The sequence below is a fragment of the Protopterus annectens genome, chromosome 2.part0, assembly GCF_019279795.1.
Source record: "Protopterus annectens isolate FY-2018-M chromosome 2.part0, PAN1.0, whole genome shotgun sequence".
Taxonomy (NCBI): Eukaryota; Metazoa; Chordata; order Ceratodontiformes; family Protopteridae; genus Protopterus; species Protopterus annectens.
In genome coordinates, this window is record NC_056728.1 from 242282448 (window position 1) to 242302673 (window position 20226).

Genomic DNA, 20226 nt, shown 5'->3' on the forward strand with positions numbered 1-20226 from the left:
GCCACACCACCTTATGCAGGCATGTGACAATCTCAGCCACACCACACCACACTATGTAGGTACATGACAATATCAGCCACATTATCCTGTGCAGGCACATGACAATCTTAGCCACACCACCCTGTGCAGGCATGTAACAATCTCAACCACACAACACTATAGGCACATGACAATTTCAGCCACAGCATTCAGTGTGGGCACATACCTGAAAAATTTACCTAGTAAATTGTCAACACAGCTAAAACTGAAGCAGTGCATATGCTGTCGCACACTAAAGGCCATAGACAGGGTTAACATTTTTTGCACTAAGTTAACTCAAAGTGTAACTGCATATATTTAAAAAGTATTGCTTAATCTCCTTGAAAATAAAACTGCCAATTCTTAATAACAGTAATAGAAATCTCTGCAAACAAAATGAAAAAAAGGAACTTAACAAAAATACATGTCACGGCATACATTAAAAAATGGCAAAACTAAAAAGAAATTTACACCTTAAAATACACTCTCGCAACTCCACAGACCCTTACCCATAGATACGAACTCTGAGATTTAACTAAATTGAAGCAAGAGTGAAATGCACTTTAAAGTACATGTTTTTGTTCAATTCTTTCTCTGAGCAACTGTGAGTAATATTTAAAATCTTACTCCAAAGAAAACAACAGATCAGGGAGGTCACTGAAATTATCCTGCACTTTTTTCAGTGAGATGAGTTTGGAATTGGGAAAGGTGCTATAAACACATGGCACTGAGCACTAACAAACATGGCACTGGGAATACATTTTCTTGCCATAACTACCCAAATAGGTTCATAGGTTCATACTAGGCTATCTGCCCGAGGGCATTTACAAGCCTAGCCCATAGTTTTGTGGCTTACGCCACCCCTTTAGTATGGGGAACTATACCCATTATTTTGCTGTGCCTCTGTTGAGCAGTGACACTGAGGTAATCCCTGGGGTATATCTGCGATCTCCCATCCATTGGTCAAGATTTCTCTTGAACAAGGCCAGCGAGGTGCTCTGCCTCACATATACCGGGATTTTATTCCACAGCATAGGGAGTCTTTGGGTGATGAATCTATCCCTCCAGCACGTCCTATTAATAGCCGTGTCGAGGTTTAAGTCTCCCGCCCTTGTGGCTCTGACGGATCTAGATTTTTTGAGGTGAAGCATATTCATCAAATCTGGGTTTGACATGGCCTTGTATGTTAGGCAAAGGTCACCTCTGAGCAAGCGGTGCGACTGAATAGAGCTGGAGTTCTTTCAGTCAGGCAGCATAGGACAGATGTTTGAGACCCTTTATCCTATTGGTGAGGAACTTTGTGGCCTCTCCAGCTGCTGCAAGTGTCGGGTCAGATACATTCCGAATGGGGCATTGTACTCAATCATTGGTCTGATGAGTGATGAGTATAGGGAGACTATGACCTCCCTTGATTTAGATGAGAATCCTTCATGATAAGGTGGGCAATGTAGAAGGTCTTCCTAACTACTTTAGCTACATGGGTGTCGAATGACAGACTACTATCAACCTGGGTCCCCAGGTCCCTGATAACTTCTTCTGTGCTCAGTGGATTGCCACCTATTTGGTAGCTAGGGGTAACCTTGTTTTTCCCGAAGGGTATGACTATGCATTTTTTGGCATTTAACTTTAGGCCATGGCTCTGGCACCAGTTTTCCGTTTCTGTGAGACCCTTCTGAAGGATATCTGTGTCAGATGTGTTTTCTACTATGGCACCCAGTTTGCAGTCATCTGCAAACTTTGTCAGCCATAACCCTCCTGTGTTTGCTTGTACTTCGGAAAAGTAGATGCCAAACAAGAGTGGGCCCAGGACTGAGCCCTGTGGTACACCACTTGTGACAGGCTTTGAGTCTGACATGGCGCCAGCAACTCTGACCCTGTGGGTTCTGTCACTCAGCCAGTTTGCAACCCATCTTGTGATGTATGGGTTAACATTTAAGCTGATGAGTTTATCAATGATACCCGAGTGGGGTATTGTATCGAAGGCCTTCGCCAGATCGAGGTAGGCTGTATGGACTGCCTTTCCCTCATCAATGGCTTTGGTGACTGTTTCAAAAAGTCAACCAAGTTTAGAAGGCATGATCTGCCTTTGACAAAGCCAAACTGGGATGGATCCAAAGTCTGCAAATTCCTATGTCTTTATTTATGAGGTCCATTATGATCCTCTCCATGGCTTTGCAGATAAGGCTTGTCAAGCTAATGGGCCGGTAATTTCCAGGGTCGGTGGAGGCACCGCCTTTGTGAAGTGGGACTACAGTTGCAGTGCGCCACTCCCTGGGTACGTATCCAGAGGTAAGACTATGATTAAACAGCTGTCCTAGCTGTGGGTTTAATTCCTCGTTGAGTTCGTGGAGCACACAGCCGGGGACACCATCAGGTCCCATGGATGCTGTGTTTTTGCTTTGGAGAGAGCAGTTCTCACTTGGGCGTTGGAGATGTTTGGGGGCTGCAATCGCTTGGTATAGATATCTCTCCTTTTGGGGAGGGGAGAAGTTTGCACTGAACCTGTCAGCCAGTATGTTGGCAATGTCTGTAGGATCAGTAATCTTCACATCATTTTGAACTAGTTCTGAGCATATCTGGGAGTTTCCTCCCAGGTTTCTAACATAGCTAAAGAAGGCCTTATGATTGTCTTTTGAGTCTTTAGCTATTTTTCTCTCAAAATTTGCTTTGGATGATTTTATGAGAGCTCTTAGTTTTTACTTATAGTGATCAAGGGTGTCTTACCTTTTAAGGATTTTGCTCTATCTTGTAGTAGCTTCCTCCTTTTGTTGTAGAGTTTGTTTATGGCTGGGGTCCACCAGACTGGACGCTTGCCTTTGGTACAAAGAGTCTTTGTTTTGCTTGGGATTGCCTTATCCATGCAGTCCTGCAGGTGCTGGTAGAAGGCATTTGTAAGTGATTCAGCGGCTTGAGTACTGTTTTCCGCCCGGCTCGGGGCCTTAAAGGAGACCACACTAGTCTTTAGAAGTGTGAAGTCGGCTTTGAGAAGTTCTTTACTGTGGTCTTTTTATTTCAGGTGGGGTGGGATGAGGACCTCCAGCGAGATTAGTTGTGATCTGATCTCACCAGTGAGGGGTATACTTCCGGTGTTGAACATTGTGCTCCCATGTTCGTGATGATGAGATCAAGTATGTTTTCTCCTCTTGTGGGGATGGTGACTAGTTGTTCCATGGCATTTGAGTTTATGAATTCCAGGAACTTTTGGGCTAGGGTGTTTGGGCTTGAGTAGTGTTCCCAGTCTATATTAGGGTAATTGAAGTCACCTAGTATGATGGTGTTTGGTGATACATTTATCCCCTCAAGTGTTTTCAGGAAGGCCATGTGAGGTTCCTGAGTTTGTGAGGGTGGCCTGTAACATGCTACAATTTGCAGAGCAGTCTTGCCTATGGTTAATTGCACCTGGATGGTCTCCGATGCATCGTGCGTTGCCACCAGTATTGAGGTGTGGGTGTCTTTGATGAATATGATGAAGTGTGAACTTCTCATCCAGTGTTTAAGGTGGCAAATACTATTGCCTATGGGATGTATGCTGGATTGAAGATGTCACACAGGAAATCTACACTCAATAATCCACGAAAATTAGAGTTTAACTCACAGTTTATTATATGCTGAACAGGAGACACACCATCAACGACAGCAAAAACAAACAGCAGGATCCATCCAAGTGCGTAGCACCAAACGGAGCCCACTACATCAAACGAGACAGTGCACAACAGAAAATAACGCTAAAGGCAAACAAGTTAAGCGCTTTCAACCATATCTATGGTCTTCATCAGAACTAACGGTGAATACATTGTAAAGCTCAATTTATAAATTCGTTGGCGCCAAAAAACAACTAATAGAATTTTAAAGATACATTGCACTTCCTCTATATGAGGCGTAAACATGCCAAATGAAAAAAAATGCATTCAACCTTATAAAAATATATTCAACCTTATAAAAATACATTTAACCTTATAAAAATACTCATCCTTGAGAGTGCACATCATGAAAAATACATAAAAATATTATTAAAATATGTTATTAAAAATATGTTAAAAATATGTTGAAAAAGCCCCCTCTCAATAAATCATATGAGAGTTAGATAGTTCGATTATAGAAGTTCCCACATTCATTAGGTAACATTGTTCCCTATTTACATATGCATTTATGTGCATTTATGTTTATTTATCTATTGCAGCACTTTTGCACAGCTAGGTATTTATTCTTTATAGCACTTATGTACAGTCAGTAAATAGTTTACATCTAGGCACGTTATTTGCGCAGTATATAATGATCACAAAGCTCCCCTTTCAGGGGGCTTTTTCAACATATTTTTAACATATTTTTAACAAATTTTTAATAACAAATTTTAATAATATTTTAATAATATTTTTATGTATTTTTCATGATGTGCACTCTCAAGGATGAGTATTTTTATAAGGTTGAATATATTTTTATAAGGTTGAATATATTTTTATAAGGTTGAATGCATTTTTTTTTCATTTGGCATGTTTACGCCTCACATAGAGGAAGTGCAATGTATCTTTAAAATTCTATTAACTGTTTTTGGCGCCAACGAATTTATAAATTGAGTTTTACAATGTGTTCACCGTTAGTTCTGATGAAGACCATAGATATGGTTGAAAGCGCTTAACTTGTTTGCCTTTAGCGTTATTTTCTGTTGTGCACTGTCTCGTTTGATGTAGTGGGCTCTGCTACGACTGGATGGATCCTGCTGTTTGTTTTTGCTGTCGTTGATGGTGTGTCTCCTGTTCAGCATATAATAAACTGTGAGTTAAACTCTACTTTTCGTGGATTATTGAGCCGTTACACGCTCATTGGTGGGACCGAAGTTTTGTTTTTGCTGTTCCAGTCAAAAAATCTTTTTAGGAAATCTACACTGATGAATCAAGTGATATGATCTGCCCCCCCCCGTAGCAGCAACAGGCTTAGGTGTTTTTCAGGTGTGACAGTGCACAGTCAGTGTATCCATACCTATTCTGATGGCACTCTCAATGACCCAAGTCCAAGTACAGTATTTATCTGCTTGGTAGGTAATCTGGTCTGAGGACTCTCTTATAGCCAGAAGCTGGCCTAAAGGCACACAGAAAAAAATAAGCAACAAAGGTTTTGAGAACATAACACTGGCTAGCCCTCAGAGAATTAAACTGGTTAGAATTACCACATTACCCATGTCTTTCTCAACTAACTACAATACACAGACCTATCTAGAAGTCAGAAAATTTCCCAGCCTTTAACAACATAATACAACACTACTCCAACAGAATTTTACACTCCAGAGAAAAATTACTACTCACTATAACTGAATCATGCAATAATACTGCAGTTGACTCTATATCACTACCACTGAAATCCATTCAGAATGAAAATTCATTAAAAACAACTAAAACTTCACCTATCAAATCTATACATCTGCTCTTGTAAATCTCCAGGATAAATGTCACTGTTATCCTCAGTTTGGCATATTGTCAAACCATTTCTCTTCATTCAGAATCCTATGCCCCGCAACCAGACCTCACCAATACCTTAACATTTTTACTAGCATCTCCCAGTAATATACATAATTATGTGACACTGATCACCACACCTCTATACTTCTAATATAAACCTTATGATAGCCATATGTATAATTAACTATGAACCTGCTTTATACCACCTCCTAATTGCAATATTAACATTTTCTGAGCTACCTAGTTCCTTCCCTCGCTCCCATTTCACTGAATTTCTAAGGATTAATCACACAATCTACTATCTATCACATGCTCAATGTTCGACATCTACTAATGCACAAGTATATTTTATACTGTAATAGTTGCCTTTCTTTCATATTAATGTAAAGTAATTAGCAAACATATGTGTAAATGTTATTTATTTTATTTATTTATTGACATATGTTTAATGGGAAAGATAGAGAGTCCATTTTCAATGGAGGCCTGGGGAGAAAAGCTCCAGGACAAAAATAACAATTTTTATACAGTTTACAATGTATAACAACATAATAATGCAATTTTACAATGTATATAGACATAATATACAAAAAGAGATGAGTGAATGCTATAGGAACAAATTAAAGTGGGCAGAGTCCACCATAGTTAGGTAGACAACGCTGCAGAAACTGTAGCACTAGTGTTTGATCTAGGAATATTATAGAAATGAATGTAGAAGGCATGCAAACTATCAATGAGAGTTCAAGCAGTTAGAGAAGAAATTAAGGTTAGGAGTAGGAGGAAAACAAGTTAGTACCTTTTCAACCAATAAGAGTGCTGTGAAAGTGAGTTCAGTCATCTTCTAGTGCAGATATAGAGCATGCGATAGCATGATGGAGATGCTCATAGCTCTCGACCTTCCATCGCCAAAATGAGGAACACTAGCCCTCATAATGTGGAACAAATGGGCAAAATGTGGAACTAATGGGTTACTAACAACTTCAGCTAGGAAGGTCATAGGATGGTTAAAATATGATGGTTTTACTTATAAAGAAGATCTTTTAATGAATTAATATTATTTATTTCTATTTACCATGGATTTCACTTTAAAAAAATTCCCAATGCTGAATGTGTTACAGACCCTTTCAATATGGAACTTCATGGAACTTCGAGGAACATGAACTTTTTAAGACCCCAAATGAGGTACGTTCCTCATAATGAGGTACACTTGAGAGGCATGAGGCTAGGTAGAGTAGGTGCAATGCAAGGTAATTAGAGCTGCCAGACACCATAGTAGCAGAGTTGAGTCTAGAAAGTCGAAAGAATCAAGTAATAGCTTCATAAGGAGTGGTAGGTACATTAGTGCAGTTACATACCCAGTTAGAGGGGAGATGATCCTGAAGGGCAGTTTTGAAGTTAGAGAGATGTTGCTCACTGTCTATGGGGGATGGGAGGTTGTTCCATAATTTGGCAATGATCCAGAAGTATAAGAATTTGCCTGCAGGTAGATTTGGCTTATGAATTTGGAGTAGGTGTTGGTGTTCTGAGCGTAGTGGCCTAGGAGGGGAGTAGGGAGTGAGTAAGGAACTAAGAGCAGGGAAGTCTAATGGTTTGTGGGTAAGTTTATGTGAGGTGGTCAGCTGAACGAGTGATGGATAATGTGGGAATACTAGTGATTGTAGTTTCCTTAAGGCTATGCAATGATGGGAGAGAGTGGCAGTTGCCTGTAGAAAATTTGGCAATTTTGTTGTAGCAAGACTCCAGTTTTAGTTTCAGGGAAGACTGCAAGTTAATTAGCAATGGTGCACCATAGGTTAAAGATGGAAGTAGGTATGTGAGGGCTAGAGCTTGTTTAGTTGGTAAAGAGAGGAACATGTTATGCCTGTAAAGTAGCCCTAATTTTTTGTGAGTTTTATTAATATTTGATTGAATGTGTAGGTCGAATTTTAGGTTCTCATCTATTATGACTCCTAGTAGTTTGGTGTTAGCTACCAATTCGATTTTTATAGAGTTTAGTGAGAAAATATTGAAACTTTCTCTGTTGACATTTGTATTTCTTTTGGGGGTAAACAGCATAAGTTTAGTTTTTTTGGCATTTAGACAGAGATGTTTTTTGCGGAGCCTATTTGGGTCATTTGTTGTAGAGTGGCTAGGTTGGGGGCAGAGCAGACTATGGTTGAGTCATCTGCATACTGGACTAGGGAGGTGTGTGGAATAGCTTGGTGGATATTGTTTATGAATATGTCAAATAAGATTGACCCTTGTGGAACACCTGTAGGGTTATGAAGGTAGGGAGAAATAGTTTCTTGCCATATAACTGCGTGTTGCCTATCTGAGAGAGAGCTTTTAAACCAGTTAAGAAATTTAGAGGAAAGTCCTATAGAAGTAAGTTGAGACAGGAGAATGGTATGGGAGATGGTATCGAATGCTTTTGATAGGTCCAGAAAGAGGGCTGATACTATATGGCCTAAGTCACGGGCTTTGTTGATTATAACTAAGAAGGAAGTAAGGACAGTAGATGTACTATGGCCTGTATGAAATCCATTGTAATGTATATTACTTAATGTTTTATTTTTTTAATGGTCAGTTCTAAAAGTTTTTTTGACTATACCCAGTTGGATAAACCCAGTAAACAAAAGCAAATAAAAAAAGAGGTGGTCTAGGTAGCAATTCAGTAAAGTATAAACATAGTACCTAAAACACTTTACTATGACATTATTAAGCAACTCCATAGGTTCATAGGTTGGTAGTAGGCTATCGACAAGCCTAGCCATAACACTTCCCTGGCTAGTTCTTCCCACACTATTTACTTCCCTGGACCCCTATCAACCAGGGTGACTGACATGATCCCCGGGGTGAATTTTCTTTCTCCCATCCAATCATCAAGGTTCCTTTTGAAGAGGGCCAAAGAGGCGCTTTGCTTGACATGTATGGGCAGTCTATTCCAGAGTCTGGGGAGTCTCTGGGTCAGGAACCTATCCCTCCAGCATGTTTTGTTTATTGTGATGACAAGATTTAGATCCCTGGAGTGTGTGGCTCTGAGAGATTGGGATTTCTTTAAGTGTAGCATGTCCAACAGCTCTGGGTTTGATATGGCCTTGTATGTTAAGCAGAGATCGCCTCGGAGTAGATGATATGCGATAGAGTACAGCTGGAGTTTTTTAAGGTAGTCAGCATAGGGCATCTGCTTTAGGCCAGTGATTCTTTTAGTGAGGTATATCTGCGGCCTTTCCAGTTGTTGCAGATGTCTTGAGAGGTACATACCAAATGGGGAGTTGTATTCTATAATGGGTCTAATGAGGGATGAGTACAGTGGGACAATGACCTCCTTTTTTCTGGACAAAAAGCCCTTAGTAATGAGGTGTGCCACATAGAAGGATTTCCTGACTCTTGTGGCAATGTGGTTATTGAAGGTGAGACCACTGTCCACCTGTGTTCCTAAGTCTCATCACACTTTCAGTGTTTAGTGTACTGCCACCTATGTGATAATTCACGGGTACATGTTTTTTCCCAAAGGGGATAACTATACATTTCTTGGCATTGAACTTGAGCCCATGGCTCTGGCACTAAGCATCTGTTTCTGTAAGGCCTTTTTGTAGAGTATCCACATCATTTGAGGATTCAATAATGGCTCCCAGTTTGCAGTCATCTGCGAACTTTGTTAGCCAGAGTCCCTTAGTGTTGGCCTGTACTTCAGAGAAGTAGATGCCAAACAAGAGAGGTCCCAGGACTGAACCCTGAGGTACTCCACTTGTCTGGAGCTGGATTTGGAGTCAGCTACTTTTACAGTGTGGGTTCTGTCAGTAAGCCAGTTGGCAACCCATCGAGTGATGTAGGGATTAATGCCCAGCTTAGTAAGTTTATCTATGATTCCAGAGTGAGGGATGGTGTCAAAAGCCTTGACGAGGTCCAGATAGGTTGTGTGGACTGCCTTACCCTCGTCCACAGCTCTGGAGACTGATTCAAAGAAGTCAAAAAGGTTCAGGAGACAAGATTGGCCCTTCACAAACCCAAACTGGGTGGGGTCCAGTGTTTTAAGGTTGCCAATGTCTTTGTTTATAACTTCCATGATAATACGTTCCATGGCCTTGCAGATCAGGCTCGCCAGACTGATGGGGCGGTAGTTCCCAGGATCCAAGGTGGATCCCCCCTTGTGGAGTGGGATAACTGTAGCTGTGCGCCACTCAGTGGGCATGAAGCCTGAGGTGAGGGTATGATTAAAGATGACACTTAGGTGACGTGCCAGTTCATGTAGTACACAGCCCGGGATGTCATCTGTTCCCATGGATGCTGTATTCTTAGCTTTGGAGAGCGAGTTTTTTACCTGTGCGGCCATTATTACTGGAATTTGGCAATCTTCCAGTATTAAGATCGGCCATTTAGGGGGTGAGAGGGGGGTGAAGTTGGTACTGAATCGATCTGCCAGGATATTGGCAATATCCTTGGGATCAGTATATTTAATGCCATTCTGTTGTAGCTCAGAGCAGATCTGAGCATTGCCATTTAGATTCTTGAAATAGTTATAGAATGCCATGTGGCTGTATTTGGAATCTTTGGCAATTTTATTTTCGTAACTAGCTTTGGAGGATTTTATGAGGGATCTCAGCTTCTTACTGAGGCTGGTGAGGGAGTTTTTTGCATCCTGAGATTTTCCTCTTTTCTGCAACAGTTTTTTCCTTTTGTTGTAAAGTTTGTTTATGGCAGGGGACCATCAGATTGGCTTCCTTTTTTTTGGAGGAGAGCATCTTGGTTCTATTTGGGATGGCACGATTCATGCATGAGTGGATGTGCTCGTACAGTGCCTTAGTGTAGCACTCAGCAGTCGAACTTTCAGTTCCCGTCTGCATGGGTGTCATGAAGTTTGTAGCGTCTGACTTGAGTAGCATGAAGTTGGCTTTGGAGAAGTTTTTTATGGAGGTTTCCTTATTGGGGGGGTGGGGTGGGATGTGGATGTTAAGGGTGATTAGCTTATGGTCTGACCTGACCAACAAGGGGGTGACCATAGGTGTGGAGCATCAACTTCCCATGTTGGTAATGACCAGGTCTAGGATATTGGAGCCCCTGATGGGACTATGGATTAGTTGATCCAGGGTATTGGAATTTATGAATTCCAAGAACCATTGGGCAAAGGTGTTGGTGCATGAGTAGTTTTCCCAGTTAATGGCAGGGTAATTGAAATCACACAGTATTAGGGTGTTTGGTTGTATATTAATATTTTCCATTATGTTTAGAAAGGTGTAGTGAGAATCTTGGGGCATGGTGGGGGATCTGTAGCAAGCTACAATTTGTATTGCAGTCTTACCTAGTGTTAGTTGCACCTGGAGAATTTCATACCCAAATGAAGGTAAATTTGAAAAAAACATGGAAGGTTGAGGTAGAAGATATGGCTCCCTATAATAAGCATTAAGGCCTCTATTTATGAATCCTGCAACTCTGAAAAATAAAGTGCAACTTCAAGGGAAATACAGAGAATGTAGTGTGTCAAAACTCCCTAAAACACATGTAAAGTATTACTATGGAAGCAAACCCCCAAGGTGAGGGGCTGTGCCCTTCATAACCCTGCTACATACTTGCACCAACAATATGACTGCTACCCTTTGGAGTAGTAGAAATACTGAGGGTTACTGCAACTTCAGATTCACAGTGAGTGTGAGTGTATGTATGTGTGGATATATATATAAATATATATATATATATATATATATATATATATATATATATATATATATATATACACACACACACACACACACACAATTAACTGAAAAACAAACAAATCTGTTAGGGGCAAAAATAAAAAAAATAAAAAACGTACAATAAGCTGGTTGCATAACTGTGCACACGCTTAAACTAATACTTTGTTGTTTTATATATACATATACATATATGGGTCTACTTGAGTAGACCAAAAATCCATTTAATTGAATCTCATCTAACTGAGATGATTAACACTGAAACCTTACTTTAATGAATGTTCACATCACCGGAATTTTAATCCAGGAAAGGAGGCAGTTGGCTGACATGGGGAAATTTGCCCTTTTCCACACTATAGTGTGATCTTGGAGTTGTATATTTAGTAAAGGGGGAGTATGGGGGGGCACAACCCCCCCCCCCACATTGGGGGGTTTGGGATGAAGCCCTCATTTGAGTGGGTTTGACGTGCTTTGGTATGTTTGTTTTTTTTAATGCTGGCCAGCTCTGCAAAGTGGGCACAAAAACATTTTCCACTTACAGCATCACATAGTTATGTTAAACCTTTGTCACTTAGCGAAACCATTAAATCATGGTCTTTCTACAGATAGCAGTGTCAATACAAATGTGGATCTTGACTGGTAATACGATGGCCCCAGAGACTCTTACTGCAGTATTCAGGCATATGAACTCAGGGCTTCACCAATGACAGCAAAAACTGTGATCCACACTGTCAGAGTGACAAAAAAAAAGAAATGACAGGCACTGCAGATGAGTGAGAATATCTAGCCTGGGTTTTACATCACAGCATTTAATGGACAGGCATGCAGACATCCTGAGTGAGTGTGATTTTGCTGAAGGCAATGCTGAATGCCAGCTGATGGACAAGAACATTGACACCAGCTCTTGTGATTCTGTGTTCACTTCCTAAAAAGAGCTGCCCATATATGAGACACACAAGCCACAGATGGGATCATCCAGTGCATGGTGCTGTTCCTCTGTCAGGCAGCCCTCAACTGGAAGTTATAGAGCAAAAAAGGACCAAGTCTGCTTTTAACATGAAGGTCAAAGTGCTTAAGTATGACCACAAAAGTAGTACTGAAATTTACTAACAACTGATTGGCATATACTGATTGGAATCCCCAACACCTCGTGCCTAGGATGGCTGCCCCCTTCTGCCAGCCAGTACTAGCTATACTAATGACTTAAACAGAGTATATGAAAACTCTGGTGTCCCACAATGTCTACAGAATGCATTTTGTTAAACACAGACTGTGATTATAATGCTAATTTGCAAGGAATGTTATTCTCATGCTACTTCAGACATGCAACAGGGCACAAAACATGGAAAAGGTTACATTTAAATATTTTTCTCCAAGCTCTGTACTTTTTGGTGTACCAGACAATGTAATACCTACATTTGATTCTCCCTGCTGCTGACAGTTGCATTAGCCATGCCATACAGCAGAGACCTAACAGTACTCAGGTAATCACTGGTCCAGTTACTTCTGTGCCCTGCTCATGGAGCACAAGCATACAAAGATGCCAGCAAAGCTGCATAAATGTTTTTGTGCGTGGTCATCCCAAGTCTAATCTCTATACTAAAGTTATCCCACTCCACAAAGGGGGAGCCACCACTGATCCCGGGAACTATCGCCATATTAGCTTGACGAGCCTGGTCTGCAAGGCCATCGAACGTATCATCATGGAACTCATAAACAAAGACATTGGTAACCTCTAAACTCTGGACCCCACCCAGTTCGGGTTTGTGAAAGGCAGATCATGCCTCCTGAACCTAATCAACTTCTTTGAGGCAGTCACCAAAGCCGTGGATGAGGGTAAGGTGGTTCACACAGCCTTCCTTGACCTCGCCAAGGCTTTCGACACCATCCCCCATTCTGGAATTATAGCTAAACTCACTAAACTAGGTATAAACCCCTACATCACAAGATGGGTTGCCAACTGACTCACTGACAGAACCCACACTGTAAAAGATGCAGACTCCAAATCTCACTTCAAACCAGTAACAAGTGGAGTACCACAGGGTTCAGTACTGGGACCTCTTCTGTTTGGTATCTACTTCTCTGACATATAGGCTAACACAGAAGGCCTCTGGCTAACAAAGTTCGCAGATGACTCCAACCTACGAGCCACAGTCAAGTCCCCAAATGATGTGGACATCCTACAGAAGGGCCTCACTGAGACAGATGCCTGGTGTCAGAGCCATGGCCTCAAGCTCAATGCCAAAAAGTGCATTGTCATCCCCTTTCTGTACCCATGAACTACCACATAGGCAGCAGTCTACTTAACACCGAATGTGTGATAAGAGACCTTGGGACCCAGGTGGACAGTAGTCTCTCTTTTGATAATCACATCGCCATAGTAGTCAGGAAGTCCTTCTACATGGCACATCTCATCACAAAAGGGTTCTCATCCAGGAAAAAAAGAGGTCATTGTTCCCCTCTATTCGACATTCATTAGATCCATTATAGAGTACAACGCCCCTTTTGGAATGTACTTCACAAGACATCTGCAGCAGCTGGAAAGGCCACAGAAGTACCTCACAAACATGATTACTAGCCTCAAACAGATGGCCTACACTGACCATGTTAAAAAACTCCAGCTTTACTCCGTAGCATATCGCCTACTCTGAGGTGATTTATGCCTAACATATAAAGCTATGTCCATCCCAGAGCTGTTGGACATGCTCCACTTAAAGAAATCCCAATCCCTCTGAGCTACACACTCTATGGACCTAAATCTTGTCACCACAATAAACAGGACATGCTGGAGGGATAGATTCCTGTCCCAGAGACTTCCCATACTCTGGAACAAACTACCCATCTATATCAAGCAAAGTTCCTCATTAGGACTCTTCAAGAAAAATCTTGATGAGTGGATGGGAAATAGGAAATACACCCCGGGAATCACTTCTGTGGTTCTGCTCGACAGGGGCACAGGAAAATAACTTTCTTGGGTGGCGTAAGCCAGGGAACCTTGTTGGCTAGGCTTACTTATGCCCTTGGGCCAATAGCCTAGTACCTACCTATGAACAGTGAAACCTGCTAACTTGCATCTTTTGTCACTCGTGGGGAGGGGGTTGTCACCTTCAGCAGTGCCTATTCCTTCCTCTCCTCTCTGGTTAAACAACAAGCTCATAGGCTTATAGATTGGTACTAGGCTAACTACCCTTGTGGGCCATTATATGCCTAGCCAATTACCCCATGTTAGAATCAAACCCTGTACCTTGTGTCCATAAGGTAAGCACCTTAACCATTATGCCAACCTCCTACCCAGCTATATTTTCTCTCTCTGGCCCTCAATGTCAAACCTCTATCTCTTGGGCCACTTATCAAATCTCAGTCACTGCTCTACAGCCATTAAAAGGATTCTGTGAGGCTTCTTCCTAGCACAGGAAATCATAGTTGTTGTTGTGTCTTTCTGCTTTTCCCAGTTAGGGGTCGCCACAGTGGAACTCCGGTCCACTAATGATTGGTAGTTAATTTTTACGTGCCGAGTTACCAGCCCTGAGCATAACCTTCAACGAAGGTACGCCCTTTCACGCATGTCTCCACGCAGAAGACGGTCTAGTGGAGAATCGAACCAGACAGTGTCTTACTGTGAGGCGACAATGCTACCGCAGCACCACCACCGCGGATTAGCACAGGAAATCATAGTATTAAGTTAAATTTCCTAATGAATGATACAGCTTTTAGCTGTTGGTGTTAGATGCATACTAAGACCAGCATTGTGTGCAAATCATGAGATTACAATGATGAAAGCTGTGATACTTAAACTAATTTATTTCTCTCTTTAGCAAATTTTATTTAGTTCTTTATTTATTTTGGTTTCAACATGGGATCTGTACAAGGATGTGGAAATGAAATAACTAAATTTTTTGCTGTACAGAGTGACAGATGACATGGAAAGCAGCTGCTCAACTAAGGCTACAAATTATGCTCAGCAATTTTATTTATTTTTTACTGCAACTGTAATTCACCGGGGTCACCTGTTTTTATAAAATGGATCAAAATGCCAAAATATAAATTACATTACAATTAGAGAGAAAGAGATATGACCACACAGCAAGAGTTATTAGATATCCCTGAAGATAGATCTTAGAATCTTGGAGAAATATGTTTCACTACCTTGTAATATTTACTGCCAGCTACGTCCTTTAGGAACAATACAATTTGCCACTTACTACTCACCATACCTCTCCACTTCTTATTCCTAGAAATCTGGACAAAGCCAAAAATCAGGGAAGAGTTTACATATTGCTCTGATAAGCACAGAAACTTGATAAAATAAGAGGGCTTGCAATAGCAAACTGAACTTCTAATATTTCTCATTATTCAATGACTTCAGTCAACAATGATTGGCCAGAAAACCACAAATTGTATTAAGAACAGACCAAAAATATGGACATTATGTGAAACTTTGGACACTTGATAGGCTTCCTACTCATATCTCATGAACTTGACTACACAATTATCAGAGCAGTAAGCTTAAAACAAGACTTTATCCCTTTTCCTGCTTAGTAATATCATCTGCTGCAGTGTTGACCATTCTTACCTGTGAGGTAATGGTAAAACTTTGTACATCTGTTTTTATTTCGAATCAAAAGACAGTAAGAGGCTTCCACCTGCTTGAGATGTCCAAACTGCATCCGAATGCTCTGGCTCCCCAAACCCAGTTCCAGGTACAAAAGGTCCAAAATACGATGGCCATCTGTCTTCTTCAGCCAATCAGTTGGTTGTCCACTGAAAAGAGAATTATGGGAAGATATTACTATACACCTTCCAAGAACTTAAGCACTGATCAAGCAAAGACATACCCATTTATAATAACCATTCTGAGTCAACAAAGCAAGTGACAGCCAACCTCATATTCATAGAAACATGAAAATAAACCACAACAGATTGGGAGAAAAAAAAAAAGAGAAAAACTTCAATTTCACAGAAGGAAACAGAGGCAAGATCTCAATGCTGCTACATTAATTTCATCTCTGAACCCCTTAGTTTGAAACTTATGAGGTAAACCAACAGCTTCCAATTCAGTCCTCAGTTGTGCAAATGTAACTATCCTATTAACTTATCCGTTAACTGAACAGACTCTCTAGGTACAACAGCCTCTTTCCAGAGGTGACCAAGGACCACCACTCACGGTCACACTGTAAGCAAAAGAAGATTAAGGGAAATAAACCCAGAACTACATGACGAAGCTTTTAGCAGCTAATAGTCTGACTTCTCTACACTAAATTACTAATCAAGCAGTGTACAACACATGGACTCAAATTATATCTCCCAGCTCAAAGTCATAGCACAACATATTTTAAAGTGTCTCACACTATCAGCTCCATATCTGGGACTGCATCTAACTTTGGTACATCTCTTAAAAAAACACAAATGAAGGCAAGAGGCAAATTGATCGACTCCCTAATATTTATTTAGCGCATAAGTTTATAAAATACAAACTTCCTCAGAATAGAAGCTTAAAAACTTGAACCATAGTGGCCAACTCATTTATATATGCACTAAAAACCATGTGATAAAACTTGCTTCAGTTTGAAACCAGCATTTAAAGATACATTACATCTGCAGTTTGTATCACTTGCATTTTCATATACATTACATACTTTACCACTGCTAAGCTACACAAGCACATAATATTGCTAAAATAACTAAAATACCTCTACTAGATAAATTCTTACATATGTAAATAAATACATATGTGACTCTAGCTATCATGCTACCTTTACCATGTACAGGACTAAATGGTGTGGTTTCTATCAGTCCTATTTTGAGACTGAAAGACAAGTTTGCTATATAGGTATAACTATGTTCATAGGCCATACACTGTGTTTAAAGTCAGCTTTTTTTTGTATATCATACATGGTATAGGTAAGCATGATAGCTAGATTCACATATGCATTTATTTACATATATAAGAATTTATCTAGTAGCGGTATTTTAGTTATTTTAGCAATATTATATGTAGCTTAGCAGTGTGAAAGTATGTAATGTATATGAAAATGCAAGTGATGCAAACTGCAGATGTAATATATCTTTAAATGCTGGTTTCAAACAGTGGCAAGTTTTATCACATGATTTTTAGTGCATATATAAATGAGTTAAGTTTGTATTTTATAAACAAAAGCGCTAAATAAATACTTGGGAGTGGATCAGTTTGCCTTTTGTCTTCATTTGTGTTATTTCTACAGTTTGTGGGTGTCGTGGAAGCTTTGAAGTTTGATATCTTAAGAAAAGAAAGGTGGTCAAAATGCTTTAACTGAGGAGTACACATCTTTTTAGTGTCCATCTTGGTTACTACTACCAGGAGCGGCCTTAGGTCAACTGGAGCTCTATGCAAAAGGGCTCAATGGTGCCCCCCACCACACCACCCGGTACCCCCATCCTGGTCTACCTGCACCATCCAATTACTGGAAAAGCGCCCCTGCTAGAGCGGCACCCTAGGCGGCCACCTAGTTGGCCTATGCCTAAGGCTGGCTATGACTACTATGAGTAACAAAAACGCTAGGCAAATACCAAGATCCATACATGTAACACAAAAGCAGCATGGTGACTCACTGTTAGGATCTTACATTACAGCTCCAGGTCCTTGGTATATACACATTTAAAAAGTCAGCGTGATTTAGTACCAAGGAAATGTAGTTTTCAAGCCTTAAGGGTGGTACACAATTTCCTTAAGGAAGAACAAGTCAACAAAAAGGGAAAAAGTACAGTTTTGTACCTACCATAAATGTAGATGTCCGAACTGGATAGCATCTGCAGTCATAACAAGTGGGTTGTCCTGTCGTCAGGCAGCCCTGCAGTCATTCCAAAGTCCGGTCCGGCTGATGTCGCACTCCGACGTCATCCCTGTTGGTCTTCGGGTATAAAAGCATCAGCCGACGCCATTTTCCTCAGTGTTTCTTGCCCCAGATGCCAGTAGCCCTCTTGCAGGCTAAAATTTGGATAGATGCCAATGTTTCCAAATAGATAGAGGTAAACACAAAAAATAAGCATATATGTACATATATACAAACAAATACACCATAAAAGACTCCCCAACAGCTAGCTATTAGGAGGGTAAACACCCTAGGAGTACCACAGAGGGAAGGCGGAGTGACTGCAGATGCTATCCAGTTCGGACATCTACATTTATGGTAGGTACAAAACTGTACTATGTCCTTCATGGATGCATCTGCAGTCATAACAAGTGGGTAGAATACCATAGCCAACTAGGGAGGCGGATAAAAGTAGATTATGGTGTGTTTAGGATCCCTTGCAGTACAGCAGTGGCAAATCCTGCTCGGGATCTGGAATATAGAGGCAAATTATAATGCTTGGCAAATGTATGCACGGAGGTCCAAGTAGCCTCAATAATGTCTTTGGTTGCCACTCCTCGTAAGAAGGCTGTGGTAGTGGCTGTTGCCCTTGTAGAATGAGGTCTTATGTTCTGTGGAATTGGTTTTCCATGGAAGGAGTAACAGTATCGTATGCAATTTCCTATCCATTTGGAGATTGTCTGTTTGGAAATAGCTTTTCCTTCCCTTCCTGTTGCATAGGCTACAAAAAGTTGGTCAGTCTTTCTGCTATTTTTTGTTCTGTCCAAGTAGTAGCGTAGCTGTCTATGTACATCCAAGGTATGCAGTATTCTTTCCCCTCTGTTTTGTGGGTTGGGAAAGAAGGTAGGTAGGTGGATTGCCTGGTTTAAAGATACTCTGGATACCACCTTGGGCATAAGTGTAGGATTAGTCCTCATGGACACTCTATCTTGGTGGAAGATTAGGAAGGGTTGCACTGCCATTAAGGCCTGTAGTTCTGAAACCCTCCTTGCTGAAGTAATTGCCAGTAGGAAAGCAGTTTTCCATGACAGGTGTTGTAGGTCTGCTGTTGCTGCTGGTTCAAAGGGTGATAGTGTCAACTTTTCTAGCACAAAGTTTAAATCCCAAGCTGGTAATGGTGGTTTCCTTGGAGGTTTTACATTCTTGATTCCTCTGAGGAACTGCCTGAGCAAAGGGTGCGAAAAACAGGTGGATCAAAGCTGTATTCTGCTGAAATAGCTGATGCATGTATCTTGATGGAGGAGTAGGACAGGCCTGAATGAAGAAGTTCGCCAGATACTCCAGAATGTTAGGCATATCTATGTTTGACACATCTTTTCCTCTTACTCCAAATGACAAACCTTTTCCATTTTCCAGCATAGTTCCTTCTTGTTGAAGGTCTGCGTGCTTCAAGAATAATGTCTTTAACTCTTTGGGAAAGTTCTGGATTAGCTGCTGCTATGTGATGTTCCATGCAGTCAGTTGCAGCGTTTTAGGTTTGGATGTATGATGCTGTAGTTGTTCTGAGTTAACATCAAAGGCATCAGGGTATTGGCCACATATTGTTCGAGACATGCTCTTCAGTAGTGGGTACCAGTGTTGTCTTGGCCAGTTTGGAGCTATCAGGATTATCCTTGGACGTTCTTCCTTGATTTTTAGTAGTACCTTGTGTATCAAAGGAAGAGGTGGGAATGCATATGCTGTTAGGCCTTTCCAGTTGAAGGAGAGTGAGTCCACTTTCCATGCTAGTGGGTGGAATGTCCTTGTGCAGAATTTGTTGACGTGGTGATTGAGAGGTGATGCGAATAAGTCTATCTGTGGCATTCCCCATTTCTTTGAGATGGTCTTGAAGATGTCCGCGTGCAGCTTCCATTCGTGGGCATCCGTGGTTCTGCTTAATATGTCTGCTAGAGTATTGTCTTTCCGGTACAAATATTGCCTGTAACTGAATGTTGTAGCTGAGTGCCAGGGTCCACAGCTCCAAGGTCATTCTGCATAGGGGGTATGAATGAGTGCCTCCCTGTTTGTTGATGTACCACATGACTGTGGTGTTGTCTGTCCTTATCATCAACTGGCCCTCTTTGAGGAATGGTTTGACTTTTGGATTGCCAGTTTTACTGCCAGCATTTCTTTTAGATTGATGTGTAGGTGAAGTTGATCCTGTGTCCACAATCCTTGCACGCATTTGTCCAGCATGTGGGCCCCGCGTCCTAGGTCTGAAGCGCTGTTGTGATGGTCTGGCTTGGTTGACATCTGCGA

The 20226-nt window shown here is 41.1% G+C and overlaps 1 protein-coding gene across 3 annotated transcripts in view; it reads right to left on the bottom strand.

Annotated features, from left to right (window-relative positions):
- LOC122793047 (serine/threonine kinase 11 interacting protein) overlaps positions 1-20226 on the bottom strand; it is a 1659807-nt gene that overhangs the window by 363843 nt on the left and 1275738 nt on the right. For all 3 annotated transcript variants that reach the window (XM_044060719.1, XM_044060720.1, XM_044060718.1), the window contains exon 22: positions 15714-15901. In XM_044060719.1, the coding sequence (XP_043916654.1) occupies positions 15714-15901 (188 nt within the window). The remainder of the gene's footprint in view (positions 1-15713; positions 15902-20226) is intronic.